Source organism: Helianthus annuus, chromosome 12, assembly GCF_002127325.2.
Source record: "Helianthus annuus cultivar XRQ/B chromosome 12, HanXRQr2.0-SUNRISE, whole genome shotgun sequence".
Classification (NCBI taxonomy): Eukaryota; Viridiplantae; Streptophyta; class Magnoliopsida; order Asterales; family Asteraceae; genus Helianthus; species Helianthus annuus.
In genome coordinates this window covers 75,333,496-75,349,850 of record NC_035444.2, presented here as the reverse complement: position 1 = coordinate 75,349,850, position 16,355 = coordinate 75,333,496, and the positions used below count along the sequence as shown (strand labels likewise).

Below are 16,355 nucleotides of genomic sequence, written 5' to 3'. Positions count from 1 at the left end.
ATATAGCGTTTTCGGGTTATTTTTTGGCTTAGTTGGGTTTCAGTTTTTTCGGTTTTACCATATGAGGTTGAAATTTTGGGACGGAAAAAAAAAAAGTGGCTAAGCTTATTTAAGTTAAAAAGGACTTTTGGGAAAACGATTATTTAAGTTAAAAAGGACTTGGAAAACGACTTATTGACTTATGATTTCTTGAAAAGAAGTTTTTGAAAAAAGTGTTTGGATTAGCTTATGGGGTGGGAAAAGCCAATAAGCCAATAAGTTATTTTTTAAAAAGTGTTTGGCTTAACTTATTGATGTAAAATGACTAAAAACTAATAAGTCAATAGTTAGTTCAAAAAGTCACAACATTCTAACTTTTCAAAAATGACTTTTTGATGACTTTTTCTCCTTCTCAAAAAGTCATTTTGAAACGGACTTTTGCATTTGCCAAACACTAAAACTCCTTATTGGCTTTTTGATTAAGTCAATAAGTCAATAAGTTGGTTGGAAAAACTTAGCCAAACATGCTCTAAGAAAATTACAAAATTAGTCAAAACCATTTTCAAAACTAGCCACCTCCACCTCTAGCGAGCGTCCTTGGATTGACACATCACGCACGAGATGCGTCTTTTGAGAGATTTCATGCACGGGATGCATCTGTGGGTCCACCTCATACGTTTGTGGGTTCTCCTCATGCGTCTGTGGGTTCTCCTCATGCGTCTGTGGGGTCCACCTCATGTGTTTGCGGGTTCTTCTCAATTCTCATGCGTCTGGGGGGTCTTCTCATGCGTAAGGGATTATGCAACTTTTGAAAACGCTATGTGTCAATCTTTTATTGGGTTTCAATGACGTGGCTCTAAAGACACATCATGAACATGATGCGTCGTTCCAAGGACCCGATAAGTGACTAGTTTTGAAAATGATTTTGATAAATGGCTAGTTTTGTATATTTCTCAAAAGAAATGACCAAAATAATGAACTTAAGCCTAAAGCTTTGGGATTAAATCTTCTTGTTAACTAACGATCAATTGATTACTATAGATTTGGACTAAAATATGTGGATTACACTATTTATTAAACTGTTATAATATATTACTTAACATTCAAATTTTGAAATTAAAATCCATAAATTCAACTTGGTTAGGTTTTTCGGTTTTATTTACATGCAATGGAAGTATGCTATGATGATACAGAGAAATGTGTAGTTTCTAAAACTGAAAGTGAACCAAAAACTCAGTATTTAACAAAACATAAAACTAAACAAACGGTTATTTAGGTTTGTTTTTCTGGTATAGACAGGTTCTACGGTTTCATGCACACCCCTAGCTAAGAATTACAAATATATGAATTTATTATTTGATGGGTTCATATTAAGGAATATGTTTGGCCAACCTTTATTTTGTCAAGTATATGTTCCAAATGTACCGAACTTTCGGTGAATTGTTCATGAACTGTTTGCTCTGAATTTTGTTTACATTAGCTTATTTAATAAACAAACAAATATCAACATATGTTTTTTGTTCATTTGGTTAAACAAACAAAAAAACATGTGCCTTGTTCGTTCATTTATGTTCGTGAACGTTCGTTTAGGTTCATTCATTTGCGTTCGTTTACGTTCATTAGTTTGTGTTTGTTTATATATTCGTTTAAATTTTTTGCCTCGTTACAATTTTGTCTAGTTTTATAAAATTATAATATCACCAACTGCACAATATTCTAGTTTCGTTACAAGTTTGTCTAGTTTTATAAAATTATAATATCACCAACTGCACAATATTCTAGTTTTATTATTTTTTAGACCTAACACGTTGATGTCCAAGTTCACTTTTAATTGGTGTCCACTCAATTATATTCTTTTATATTTGTTCATTTATGTTCGTTTGTTTATGATTGTTCGTGTTTGGTTACGTCCGTGAACTGTTCATTTATACATGTTAACACACAAACATAAAAGAACACTAACACATTCATTTTCTTAATGAAGAAACAAGAACAAGAAAATTCCATTCGTTTAATTGTTTGTGGTTTGATCATTTGTTTGGTTAAATTAAACGAACAAACATGAACTTGCCTTGTTTGTAATTGCTCGACCAGTGTACTAAGTAGCCAAAACTTAGGAGCAAAGTAATTTTATTTGTTAACGAACAAACATAAAAGAACACTAACACATTCATTTTCTTAATGAAGAAACAAGAACAAAAAAATTCCATTCGTTTAATTGTTTTTGGTTTGATCATTTGTTTGGTTAAATTAAACGAACAAACATGAACTTGCCTTGTTTGTAATTGCTTGACCAATGTACTAAGTAGCCAAAACTTAGGAGCAAAGTAATTTTATTATTAATTTTTTCCGTGACCGAAACATGACACTTATAGCAAACTATATTATAAAACACTGTAAATTAAGAAACATGACACTTATAGATAAGTAGAGTTAAATGTCATTTTAGTCCCTGTAGTTTGGGTCATTTTGCCAGTTTAGTCCAAAGGTTTCATTTTTAACCTGTGGGTCCAAAAAGGTTTCACAGTTGCCATTTTAGTCCACTGGGTCAACTTTATCCATTTTTTTCTGTTAACGAGAAGGCCAATTCGGTCATTTTATATGGCTGAATTACCCTTTTAGTTAACAGAATTACATACAAAATGACCAAATTGGCCTTCTCGTTAACAGAAAAAATAGATGAAGTTAACCCAGTGGACTAAAATGGCAACTGTGAAACCTTTTTGGACCCACAGGTTAAAAATGAAACCTTTGGACTAAACTGGCAAAATGGCCCAAACCATAAAGACTAAAAAGGCATTTAACTCAGATAAGTATAATCAATTTGATAGCCATATATACTACTTGTATTTGCATTTCTAGGTAATCTAAGTAATTTTTTCTTTCCGTAGCTAACTAACTAACACATTGTCTAATTTTACTTAAAAATTCACGTCTTTATCAACTATGAACCGTAAACCCTCAATCTTATAAAAACGAATGTCTTTTCATAAACACTACTACCGCTAGACTATAAACCTTTAATATCTACGTACATCTTGATTCGTTGAAACATATATAGATGTTAATTGAGAGATTTTTTATTTTAAAATGGGTTTGGTGAGAACTATTCAGTTGTGTTTGTACATATTAAGAAGCATGTGTGGATACGAGGAAGGAGAGGAGTTTAAAAATAAGTTCATAATAAAAACGCTATAAGTTCGAAACGTGGTAAAAGGATTTGAAAAATACATTTGTTAAGTAACATAATTGATTTGGTAAGAATAATCAAAATCAATACTGAAATATTAAGTAGGAACTCAAACAACTGATAATTTACATACAATATCAAAAGAAAAAGAGTGAGACCGAGTATATTAAAATGGTCCGAGAAGAGATATGCCTTACACCCCTCGTGAGTCAGGTCAAAAGCCATATTCGATCCACAACATAGATAGCTGGCCTTGACAAGTCATCAGCATGACCCACCTGCCACGTCGGATACGCCAACACACAGGAAACAAAAAGGACAATGTGCGAGGGACATGCAACCAATGATGATCCACGAATCTCTGTACCATGAGATCTACACTAGCGGTTATTGCAAGAGAGACAAGAAGCACAAGTGATAGCATCATCTGGCCAATCACGCGCTGCAAATTCAAATCCTTCCTAACCTCTAGTAGTGGTTGACACATAAGAGATCAGAAGGACATCCTGAAAATGACATGTGGCCAATAACAGACCGCAGACGTGCACCCTCACTTTGCAACCACTAACGGCCAACAGAGAGGGGACCGTATGGATATTCTAATAACAACGCCTCTCCCAATCATCTCCCGTCACTCCGACTATAATTACCACACACCTTCAAAGTGAATTGATTCCATACTCTACATTCTCACTCTAACTTATAATTTACTCATTAAAGAGCATATACTTATTCTCACGCCGGAGGGTTGTTACGAGAAAAAACCCCAACCCCTCTTTCTCGTAACGAGACTCACAATGTTATTAGTTTTGGAGATCAATCCATCCAAAGAACTTGTAAAGTTCGAAACCCGTTTACCATGTTGAGCATTGTCTAATCCATTTGATTAGATTGGTGTTTCTTCAATCTGTGTTACACATCAACTAAACTACTACATCATTATAATCCAACTGTCTAACCATAAAATTGTGATGTGTTGTTCTTAAGTTGTTTACACTTTATCATTACATGCCCTACAATTATTAAAAAATAATGCATTTTAGCCTTTTCTAGAATGTACACACCAACTTTAGTCCCTAAATATTATTAAAACTATTGACATATTAAACTACCATGTGTGTCACATGTATTATTATCTTATTTATTTATATACCAACATCACATCAAAACTTTGATAAAACATAACAGTACATTTAACAAAGTAACCATCTAACCACTAGGGTGGTGGTAATCCATTGGTAAAGACAAACCATTTAAAACACCTAGGTTAGACCGTGGAGTATGGTGGGGCTTGGGTTGGGGCTTGGGTTGGGCATTGGTTGACACGTGGAATGGGAAAAAAAACCCACGCCCATGGGGTATGGTGGGGCTTGGGTTAGGGGCATGAGTTGACACATGGCCATTGAGAGCCCGCCATGTCACCTTACTAGCCCGCCCCACGCCCGACTTCAAACCCACGCCAAAGGGGCCACGCCTAAACCCAAGCCCCCGGGGTGGTGGCTTGGGCGTTTTCCCCCAACCCACGCCCCAACCCACGCCCCAACCCAAGCCCCATACCCCATGGCCTTAGGAAGGAGAAAGTCTTGGGTTCAAATCCCACAGACGACAGAGAATCAAAGAAAATTAGCCGTTCAAAAAAACAAAGCAACCAGCTATCCCATTTTGTCTTTTTTTCAATATATCTTATCGCTAATTGTTATAACAAGTGTCGATATTATATTAGTACTATAACCAAACCAAATTGATTCCGATCAAATACCCATGATAACACACAAACAATATATCCGTAGTTTTTTTATTAAAATTATTAGCATATCTATACTATATTATAATGCATGAGTGAGGGGTATTTTAAGATACCAAAAAAATAAGAACTTTTCACCCCCTTTATTTATAGAAAGACCTCTAAAATGAGGGTAGTTTGGTCTTTTAAACGCTATTTATTTTTTAGCCCCTAAACTTATTACACTTAGATCCCTGAGCTTTTAACAAAATTATAGATAATTAGTTACAATTCACCCATCCACAACAAACTTATATTTTTTAACGTATTCTTGACGTATCTTATAAACTATATTGTTTAAAATAAATCCAAAGATAGCATGACGACCTACACATTTTTGTCGACGTTTTGGTAGTTGTTTTGTTCAATATCGACGCACGGATTAAAAGGTACAAGTCGATATTGCTTTAATGTACAAGTAATTAATACTTGTGATCTAATACACCTAATCTACAAAGATGGGTTCCATCTATGCAAACAAAAACAAAAAGAATTAAAAGTATAGTAACATAAAATTAAGATATATGTGTCACATTTAATTTTATTAAAATTGCCTAATGTCTATACTTAGATATATCTTATAAAAACTTAAAACTAACCACAACAAACTTCCTAAATAAAGGGGTGGCAAATCTAAAATTAAACCCTTATGTACTTCTATAGTTACTACTATAAATACATAGCATGACACCCTATATCTATTGCTAAACAAAGCTTAAAAAAATGGATCCAGTTTTGAATTCAATTGTTGCGAAAAACCAAGTATGCGAGATTGAAAATTCTAAGGTCAGTTATGTTATATCGCAGCAGTGAATAATTGTTTTCTTTTATTTACTTTTATGTGAATGTTAACTTATTTAATTTTTCAGATTCAGTTGCATGATGAACATGCCAATTTAAACAACCCAGTTGTCGAACAAGCTTCTGAGGTGTTGATTTTTAAGTATTATTTTTTGTGTATATCTTTCATATTAACATGTTCGTTATGTTATTATATGTGTGTTTTATTGCAGGATGATGGTGATAAAAGTGCTGATATTATTTCTTATGGTGCAATGTTTAGTCCATACAAGTCTAATATTCAACGTGAATTTAGTGAAGAGGTAATTTTAGGGTTTATTTAATCTTTTTTTTTTTTACTTTTATATTCAATTTTTGTCCTTTTTAAGGATCAGAAGTTTAAGACTCAAATGAAGAGATTCAGGAGACTCTCTGAATGGAAACGGAGTGAGGTTATTAATTTAGACGATTTTAAGGACAATGACAAAGAAGAGGAATTAGAAGATACTGTCGATTCAAGCACAAACCAGAAAATCCGATTAAAAATACCTCGAGTGTCAATTCAGAAGTGGAACAGATTTCATGCAGTCTAATATGAAATCTATCAAGTGTTTTTATTTTTTTATTTTCAGTTGTTATGTTTGATCTAGACGTATGAATAAAGTTATTTTATATTTGAACTTTATTTTTGGTGTTAATATAATACAGTTATTGACCATATTAATAAAGTTTAAAATAAAGTTAGTATTCTAAATTTACAAGTCATCTGAACTTATATAAGTTAACATTCCTAAAGTTGCAATAAATAGATATTGCAGTTAGATATAGTCAAGCTGAAATTATAAAATATAGCATTTATTCTTGGATATTAATCTAATAATTTGTATTTCTTAATTAAAAAATAATAAAGTAATAAACTTTAAATCTAAACTAAAAAACTGAACTTATTAAGATATAAAGTTAATAAAGATATAAACTCTTAACATCCTATTTTTTTATAAAAACTGTTTTTAAAATTTTATAAAAATATAATTTATATATATATATAAACGAAATTTAACAATTAAAGTTAAAGGTGTAAAACGTACTTACGAGTCAACTACTATTTTTTATAGAAATAAAAATTTTAAACTTAAAGTTTATTGGATGAGTACCATGTGGATATTTAAAAAAAGTTATGAACTTTAAAGAATAAAATTATAAACTTTATCATTTAACCAACAAAATAAACTTACTTTACAACTATAACCACTTATCTTTTATTTTTTGTCATTTGAATGTTATTTTTTTATTAAAAAACGAAACTTTACATGTGTATAACAATTTTTTACTTTATTTATAAACAAAACATTTTGTTTTTATAAAAAAAAATAATTCTTTTATAAACATTTTTGTAACAAGTAATATAAATAAAATACTTCAGAAATTTACAGTCCTTACTACATAAGTGCTAAATTGTCTTGCAAATTTTTAGGAATTATAAGTTAACTATATTGTTATAGATAATATTAGTAAGTTTCAAACGAATTCTTTAGCAACTTGACTAGATACATAGTAGATTGTGTTGCATATTTTTAGGGATTATTAGTTAAAAATCTAAACTTAGTATGATATAAAGTTAATAAAGATATAAACTCTTAACATCCTTTTTTATTAAAACAGTTCTTGAAATTTTATTAAAATATAATTTTTATATCCGTAAAAAACGAAATTTAACAATTTAAGTTAAAGGTCTAAAACGTACTTACGAGTCAAATACTATTTTTTATTTTTATAAAAACGAAGATTTTAAACTTAAAGTTTATTGGATGAGTACTATGTGGATATTTAAAAAAAGTTATGAACTTTAAAGATTAAAATTATACTTTATAATTTAACCAATAAAATAAACATACTTTACAATTATAACAACTTATCTTTTATTTTTTTGTCTTTTGATTATTAATTTTTATAAAAAAACAATATTTTTTGTCTTTTGATTATTAATTTTTATAAAAAAAAACAATATTTTTTGTCTTTTGATTATTAATTTTTATAAAAAAAACAAAACTTTACATATGTATAGCACTTATTACATATATCCACCACAATAATATTATCATAAATATTATACGAATAAGAAAACTACCAGAAACGAGTGCCGCAATGCAAAGTATCGCCCCCGCCGCATCGTGCGGGCACCCTACTAGTTAAACTAACATGTAAGAGCATTCACATCCAATCCATCAAATTATACATACATTTCACTAAAAAACAACTCCTATATCAATATATTTCCACTAAAAACAAATACTTTTTCTCTCTCCTCTTCAATTAAATAATATTATCATTACATTTTTCTCTCTCCTTCACTCACAACCACTTTCAATATATATTAAAAAAATTATACTGGGTGAACAGTGTCCCCTCAAATATACAGATGAACAGTAAAATTTTCTCTCTCCTCCACTCACAACCACTTTTTATACCCTTTATAATATAAAAACTCCCCACACATATTTTGATGGATAGAATGTGAATGCTCTAAGTCACATGTATGCTAGGTATATTTTAGTGAAGAAGTGGCTACTTTACCAAAGTAGATTTTGGTTATTCGTGGATTGCAGAAACTGGGGAGTCAAGTGAGTGGAAATCAAATCAAATGGGGATTACGAGGAACAGATACTGGGTACTCAGACATGGTAAAAGCATTCCCAACGAAACTGGCCTCATTGTTTCTTCTCTGGTTTGTTCTTTTTCCCCATTTCACAACTTCATTAATGGCGATCTATTTTTTTTGAACGGTAATGGCGATCTATTTGTTATCTGTTTCTTTTGTTTAATAATCCAAACATACAGACTGCTTCGGATGTCATCTTAATATTTCTTGAAGCAGTGAAACCTAAATTTATCATTGCCCTGAAGATTATTAATTAGGGAAAAATTAATTTGGAATGGCTCAGAGTTGTAACAAAGTTGGAGAATTTTGATTTCAATATAAAAACAATTGTGGTTCTACTTCTACATACATTTCAAAATAATTGTATTTGATGTGTAAAAGGTTTGACTCAGAAAATATGATAAAGTGTGCAGTGCGGAAGCTTGAAAATTTCCACTGGGGGTCGGAAGTCACCTGACCTAAAAAATCTATATAAGTAAATTTATTTTTATAAAACCGGGGGTCGAAAACGTATATACCTAAAAAATTCTATACGAAACGTACATACATAACACTACTGAGCGAAAAGTTCAGGGGGGCGGGGGGCTATGCCCCTGAAAGTGTGAGCAATATATAGCCAATTTTTAGTAAAGAATTGCAGAAACCTCAGAAGCAGTTGTACTGTTGTACATAGTGCTTTAACTGTCATACACAAGGCGGCTATGTAACCGCATAACCGCCTTTATTCCCAATACCATGTACAAGTTACAGTGTAAACGCCCTTTCTTCATGATAAATAATCATTTTATACGAATTGAGCTTGTTAACAGGAAAACGGGAAGCTTGAGAAATACAAGTTAGCATCGGAAGGTATTAACCAAGCACAACTGGCTGGTGAATTATTCTTAAAGGTAAGCGATTATGCTTATTTTCACTCTCATTTAGCACATAAAATCGATACGCCTATCATTTACAAACCGAGTAAAATGTGTGCAGGAACTCAAGGAAAACGGCATTCCACTCGAAAATGTAAGAATATGTTATTCTCCGTTTTCAAGAACCACCCACACAGCCGAAGTGGTTGCTTCGGTTCTAAATCTTTCATTACAAGGACCTCAAGCCAAGGTAATGCAAGTATGCAACACAATAAATAGAAAATAAAAACCTTCAAGGGGCTCAAACTGCATTTTACGTGGTCCCATTGGTTAGGCCCCATGAGTTTCTTCGGGAGCGTTATTTTGTTGTATCTTTTTCCTTTGTCAGAAGACACGAGTAGTCAATATGCAGGTTTATGAAGATCTTCGAGAGCGTTATTTTGGTCCTACATTTGAACTTCAATCTCATGAAAAGTATTCAGAAATATGGGATCTTGACGCAAAAGATCCGTTCATGAAGCCAGAAGGTGGAGAAAGCGTTGCTGATGTTGTTTCGAGACTCACAAGCGCCTTGGTACAGATCGAGTCTGAATTTCAAGGGTAAATATAAAATTAATCAACTAATTTTGCTCGATAAAACTGTAGAACCTACGACGAAATGGTGGGTAGAGAAATAATTTTTCTTTTATGTTGATGTTGCAGATGTGCGATCTTGATCGTTAGCCACGGTGATCCGCTGCAAATATTGCAGACAATACTGAAGGCAGTTGGTGAACAAGTGGGGACCGATGGTGGTGACCTGGCGTCACGAATAGAGGCGGTGAAAGTTCCGTCCGTTCTATCACAACACAGAAAGCATGCGTTGTTGACCGGACAACTCCGAGCAGTAGTTTAAGTCCTGACCACATTGTGTGAGGGGTTAATAAAAGTAAGGATGTTTCCATATTCTAAATTGAATCATTGTGGCGACCAAGTTGTCGGAAAACCTCGAGAAGTATTTATAATCATGTGTAACTTGAATGATTCTTAACTGTTCCATTTATGGAAATGTTATCTTCAAATGATAATAATTATTGTGTTTTTTGTTTGAAACAAGCAAATGATTATTAGAATTCTATCAGAATACCAAAGGATATTAATATTGTAATTTTTTGTATCGCTTGAGAAGCGTTGGGCTTACCAAAAACACATTTTGTCTAAAATATGTAACTTTTCAATTATATCAGATTATAGTGTATGGTACAAGAACATTGGACGATCAAGCCGAAATCAAACTGAAAATTGGAAATAAGATGGAACCATGAATAATAAGATTACTTATAAGTGTCCATCTTGTTGTTACACGCATAAATTACAAGCCAGATCCCGTTCCAAACTACTTTACAATAATCAGAACAACGTGATTGCACGAATCACAATGAATATATGTAACCACAATAAATACAAAGATACAAAGATAATCAAACGCGTCTGTAGGAAGTAGAATTGCGTTATCAACCTGGGATATTGATATGATCTGGACTTTATATTCTACAATTTGCAGCTGTAAAGAATTCACAAACAAGCGCGAAGGTCATTCATTGTACATATATGCACGCACACAACGTTAAACCGTACAAAAATATATAAAAAAAAGGATAGACTCACTGCAGTAGATAAACTGATTGAGGTCAAGCGTCACCCTGCCCTGCTTACTAGTGTCGAAAGAATTAAAAAGGTTCCTGCATATGTTGTTTTAAGTCTATGATCTTGCATAATATTTATTATATTTGCCCGATCAACAAAAAACTAATGAAAGTACTTTAATTTATGAAAATACAAATTATACCCATTCTCTTTCTTCTTACACTCTGAGCTTTTGTATCATAATGCAAGTTTTAAGTGAAGGGGATAAACGTCATGAATTTGAAAAAAATGTGTTTGATATTCATGATATTTTGTTGGGTGGGTTATCGATAAAACTGTCACAACTTGTAAGGGTATATGATCAGCTTACCGAGCAGATTGGACAAAGATACAAAGGGACATGAAGTCATCCAGCCGAAATTTTCCCTTTTTTTCTTTATCAAAGCTCTGTAACATCATGTACAAAAGTAAAGTTTTAAGATTCATAAATAGATGCTAAAGTTCTTAAAAGCAATCATCTAAATATTACACATAATGCCTGTTATGCAGCACCTGATGAGACTTAAACCGGAGGCTATGGGGTAGAGGTCAGGCTGTCTACATCTTACCCTCCTTAGACCCCTACCTTTGCTTTGCTATTGGTGGGATTTACTGAGTATGATGATGATGATTTTCTTGCTTTTGATCGTTTAATTGTTTGAGTTGGACAGTATCATTTTGTTTAACTTAATAATTCATGTGTTATCTTGATCAACCTTTGACTTCTTGAGAGATTACTTTATAAATCGATTCAAAATTCTTTTAGGTTTTTTACGTTATTCAATTTCCTTCTCAAATGAGGTTTCAAATTTCCTATTATAGATAAGATTTTATATTATTTTGTTGTAATCAAAGTTAAGTCAAGTCATTAGTCCTTATGACCTTCCTTATAATGGAAAATTGTCCAAAATTAAGACCCTAATTTTCCTTTACTTCCTTATTGTGAGGAGGTAGTGTTTGCACTTTCACCCTTGAGCACAATTAACTTATCATGTTCTATAAAAAAAGTAAACAAAATTGTTTCGAGCTGATTGGCAATAAATGCAATATATTTGTAACAGAATACATCCTCAACATTATGTACTTAATCGTAACTATTACTTGCTTAGTATTAACCTAAAAACATCTAAAAAATTATTTGAGAAATACAAAGAAGATACATATATATACTTATACCACGAATTATAAGTAGGCCAAAAAATAACTAGATCTACAATACTAGAAGGTGCACTCTTTTGTAAGCCCAAAAACATTAGCCCAAGCCCGATAAAGCCCACTTACATGTGTCGGGACCTGTTTGGGATGGAACCAGTTCTAAACCAGCACAGTATTTTTATGTGGTGAGTTTTTTGTTTTCAATAAAAACAACCTTGGTCGGTCCCTATCAGAATATAGTTTTTTCCTTTAAAACATTCACGTACAATCGTACATAAACTGATTAAATGAGAAATATACATCCGTAGTACCTCGCAGACTGTGTAAAATGCCGGAGAATCCATAGAGATGTCAAGTTTCAGCAAAGCCTGTTTTTGGGAGGAAGAAAGCAAAGAGAATCAATCTCGTAACAACTCAAATTGAAGGTAACATAATACGTTAAAATCAAAATAAAAATAAAAAACGCATCAAATTCACACAGTAAAGCCTTTGCATATATTGTAAGGAAAAAACAAGGGTGATTGACCAATACCACTACTGTTCCACATTAAATAATCAAAAAAGGTCATTCAAATATTGTTAAGATTAGTGCTGGAGCACAAAAAAATGTCTAATTTGTTTTGTATTTTATTTTGGCAGGTTATATAAGAGGCAGTGGTCTTACCTCATACACTTCATCAGGAGCAAGAAACCCACGGCCCCTATCGAGCAAAAACATAATCAGAATTAATTACTTAAGTCTGTAAAAGATACATGAATATCGTACCTTTCTAAATCTGAGAAGGCCTGTTGGACCTGTCAATGGATTCTAGTCAGATGGTTTCAAATTTCCGTTGACCTTTTAATATGCAGAGTGCTTATATATGACTATACTACGAGTATTCCAATGGAATGTAACCTCTTTCAACATGGTAAAGAGTAAAGATATTTTTTTCCATTACTTTTTTGCCAACATTGTTACTATATAATTTTATATGAACGTTTACAAGTATGATGATTGTTGGCCAAGTATGATGATTTGAAATGCTACTTACTCTTACATATACCATCATAAATAATTAATGATGTAATGTAATGTACTTCTTTTGTTGAACTTTGACTTTTGGGGTCAAACCTAGAAAACTTTATGAAGAGCTCTAGCTTTGACCCCAGTTTTTTAAGTTAAAAGTGCACGTGTGACCTTGTAAAGTTATCCGAATGGTAGTAGGAGTAGAGCCTAGAAAAGTTCTAACCTTTAGAAGAAATTTGTTAAGGGCCACAAACTCTGAGGAGAGAAAGAGAGAAAATAAGTCAAAAAGAGTGTAAGATACCCACTTATAGCATAAATTAATATGAAAATAATATAAAAACTTCAAGAACATTACAATTTACAACTTGCACCCATATTATTTGAAAGCTGTATATAAAGATTATACTATTACAAATTCTGAACCACTTCAAATGATAAAATTGTTTATATTCTCTTGTGCATACAATTAGAAAAGAAGACATGTGATTGCAGCTTGTAGATCGTGCTACATCATTCTAGACTACATGGGCCACTTTTAAGATAAAAAAAAAAACATACGGCCTTATTTGTTCAAGAATTTGTCTGTGGCAAAGGTAATGGTAATCAAATAGCCTAGATATGTTCCCTTATGATGTGCAAGGAAATCACTTCCCAAAAAGATAGTATTTTGACTCTTTAAATGCCTAGTAATCATGAAATTAAATTTGGGATTATATAGGAAAACAACACTTCGGATTATATATATATTGTATAAACAGGTTGCATGTTGCCATGTTCCGATTGATTTTTGTGTATTATGCATGTCTTAGAATACTTTCAAGACCGGGAAATAGTATTATACAAATAGTTAACTAGGTAGTTAACGTAACGGGTCTGTCACCAGGCGCAAAAAATAGCGCACCCAAAGAAAAGAAAGCACGGCGATAAAAAATGTATATTATATGCCTAGAATACTTATAACTTAATACTATTTTATAAATATAATAAAGGACCTAATATAATTTCTTTTAAAACAAAGCCCAAAATATATACAAAAGTGTTTTTTATTTTTTTCAATGTGGTTTTGATCCCAAATTGCTTTGTGTAAAGAATTTTGAGAAGTGAGACGGCCATACAATGAATCATAAGTTAGTTCAAGCCCTTTATAGGCAACAAGCTAAGCGTATTTTAAGTTGGTTTAGGTGTTTTTTTTGGTTGGTTTAGACCCATATATGACCGTCTGTACACACTGAGGCGCTTGCCTTCTTGCACTTTATTAAGCTGCTCACCTTGTGTGTGTTTGAGGCATCTAAGCCATGTCTCGCGTGAGTCCTTAGACACGTGCCTCATGCAATTTTGACAACACATGTACTTAAATGATGCACTTTGTCATAAAAACATTGCAACTATTCATGAAAAGTTAGTTACATTCTTTTAACATAAACAAATGCACCTTTCTACTTTTTGTGAAAAAAGTTGTTATAACTACCTTAACTGTCACAAAAGAAAGTTATACAGATACTTCTATTATAACTGTTCTATTAAAGTTGCATCCTGAAAATCTCAAACCTTAGAATACATGCATACACTGGCCAACAAACGTGTCCAATGATGATCCACATTTGACGCTGACCTATAAAAGTACGCCGCTAAATCAATGTAAAACTTATCTTTAGATTTAGCCGTATTTCAAGGACCCTAATTCAAAAAAGTTTATACAAACACGCACTCCGTATCTCCTATAGCTTAACTTAAATTACTTTCTTCTTACCCAAACCCATGTATATTAAAATATGCTGACAACACTAAAATCACCAACATTATTCGCATACCAATTCACGAATGCCGAAAGTTCACAAACTTTAACATAACAATCTACATTAAACATTCAAGACATGATGTGTACCTTCAAAACTCATGGTTCCATTCCTATCAAAATCATACATCCTGCAGAAAAGAAAAAAAAAAAAAAACAAGAAAATCAGAACCACCCTATTTATAAGAAAAAAAAAGGTACTTTAAAAACTCAAACTTTTTAAATTCTAGGGTTTGTATCTTCAAATCCCAAAATTTATAAAAATTTCTACTTCAACTTCTTTGGTCAAAATTACCAATTACTTATATATATACATAAAGTTTGTATTGGATTTGTATGCAGAACCTGATCATTTGTTGAACAATTGTGATGGGAAATTGTAGATTTCCAACAGCAAGAGCCCTCTGATGATATAAAGTTTGTTAATTTTTCATTGAGAAAATAAAAAATTGTGGGATCGAAAGAGGTTAGAGTGAGAACAGAGCACCTGGAGTTGAATTGCTGTGATGCTCCCTGTTTTGTCTGAGTCAACTCGGTCGAACCAGTCTTTCAAAACCTGCATGTTCGACATTTTTCTTCGTCTCCGATGCTCACAGGGGTTTTAGGGGGGTGTAAATGAAAATGTATAAGTTTTGTTAAAAAAGGAGTAAAATGCAGAGAGATAGTATCGTGGTTTGGTAAAATTTCACCTTTAGTTCTCAACTTTTTAGAATTACATTTTTAGTCCCTGTGGTTTGACAAGTTGTTACTCGGATAGTCCCTAAAGCAGATGAAGGTTACTCGGATAGTCCCTATGGTTTGACAAGTTGTTACTCGGATAGTCCTTGTCATTTCACACCCACTTAACCAGAAAAACTAACATCCATCCGCTTTAGGGACTATCCGAGTAACAACTTGTCAAACCACAGGGACTAAGAGTATAATTTTAAAAAGTTGAAGACTAAAGGTGAAATTTCACCAAACCACAAGGACTATCCGTGTATTTTACTCTAAAAAAAAGTAATGTCTTGGTGGGTAAACAAAAGATTTGCAAATATTGTGATATTGGTTTACAAATTTTGTTAAGACTAGTTACATATACATGTCTCCACTCTTCAAGGGTTTTATGGCGGGTCTATTCATAATAAAAAAATTGAGAGTTTAAATGTGTTTACAATTAAAACGTTGAGAGTTCAAATTCGACTATGAATCACTCTAAAAAAGAAGGTTACATATAAGTTTTAAAGTTAGAGTAAATATTACTTGGAGTAAAATGCACGGATAGTCCCTGTGGTTTGGTGAAATTTCACCTTTAGTCCCCAACTTTTCAAAATTATACTCTTAGTCCCTGTGGTTTGACAAGTTGTTACTCGGATAGTCCCCAAACCGGATGGAGGTTAGTTTTTCTGGTTAAGTGGGTGTGAAATGACAAGGATTATCCGAGTAACAACTTGTCAAACCACAGGGACTATCGGAGTAACCTTCATCTGCTTTAGGGACTATCCGA

The 16,355-nt window shown here is 32.5% G+C and overlaps 2 protein-coding genes across 2 annotated transcripts; one reads left to right on the top strand and one right to left on the bottom strand.

Moving 5' to 3' along the window:
• Window positions 1-8,293: 8,293 nt before the first annotated feature.
• LOC110904844 lies at window positions 8,294-10,326 on the top strand. The gene is made up of 5 exons (XM_022150716.2): window positions 8,294-8,457; window positions 9,201-9,281; window positions 9,367-9,495; window positions 9,634-9,845; window positions 9,948-10,326. The coding sequence occupies exons 1-5, from the start codon at window positions 8,374-8,376 to the stop codon at window positions 10,138-10,140; spliced, it is 699 nt and encodes a 232-aa protein (XP_022006408.1). The 5' UTR covers window positions 8,294-8,373; the 3' UTR covers window positions 10,141-10,326.
• A 200-nt stretch (window positions 10,327-10,526) lies between these two features.
• LOC110904845 (sorcin) lies at window positions 10,527-15,498 on the bottom strand. The gene is made up of 10 exons (XM_022150719.2): window positions 15,357-15,498; window positions 15,215-15,273; window positions 14,960-15,000; window positions 13,298-13,329; window positions 12,832-12,860; window positions 12,730-12,766; window positions 12,377-12,433; window positions 11,242-11,318; window positions 10,893-10,966; window positions 10,527-10,788 (listed from the first exon to the last, which is right to left on the bottom strand). The coding sequence occupies exons 1-10, from the start codon at window positions 15,438-15,440 to the stop codon at window positions 10,769-10,771; spliced, it is 510 nt and encodes a 169-aa protein (XP_022006411.1). The 5' UTR covers window positions 15,441-15,498; the 3' UTR covers window positions 10,527-10,768.
• Window positions 15,499-16,355: the final 857 nt, after the last annotated feature.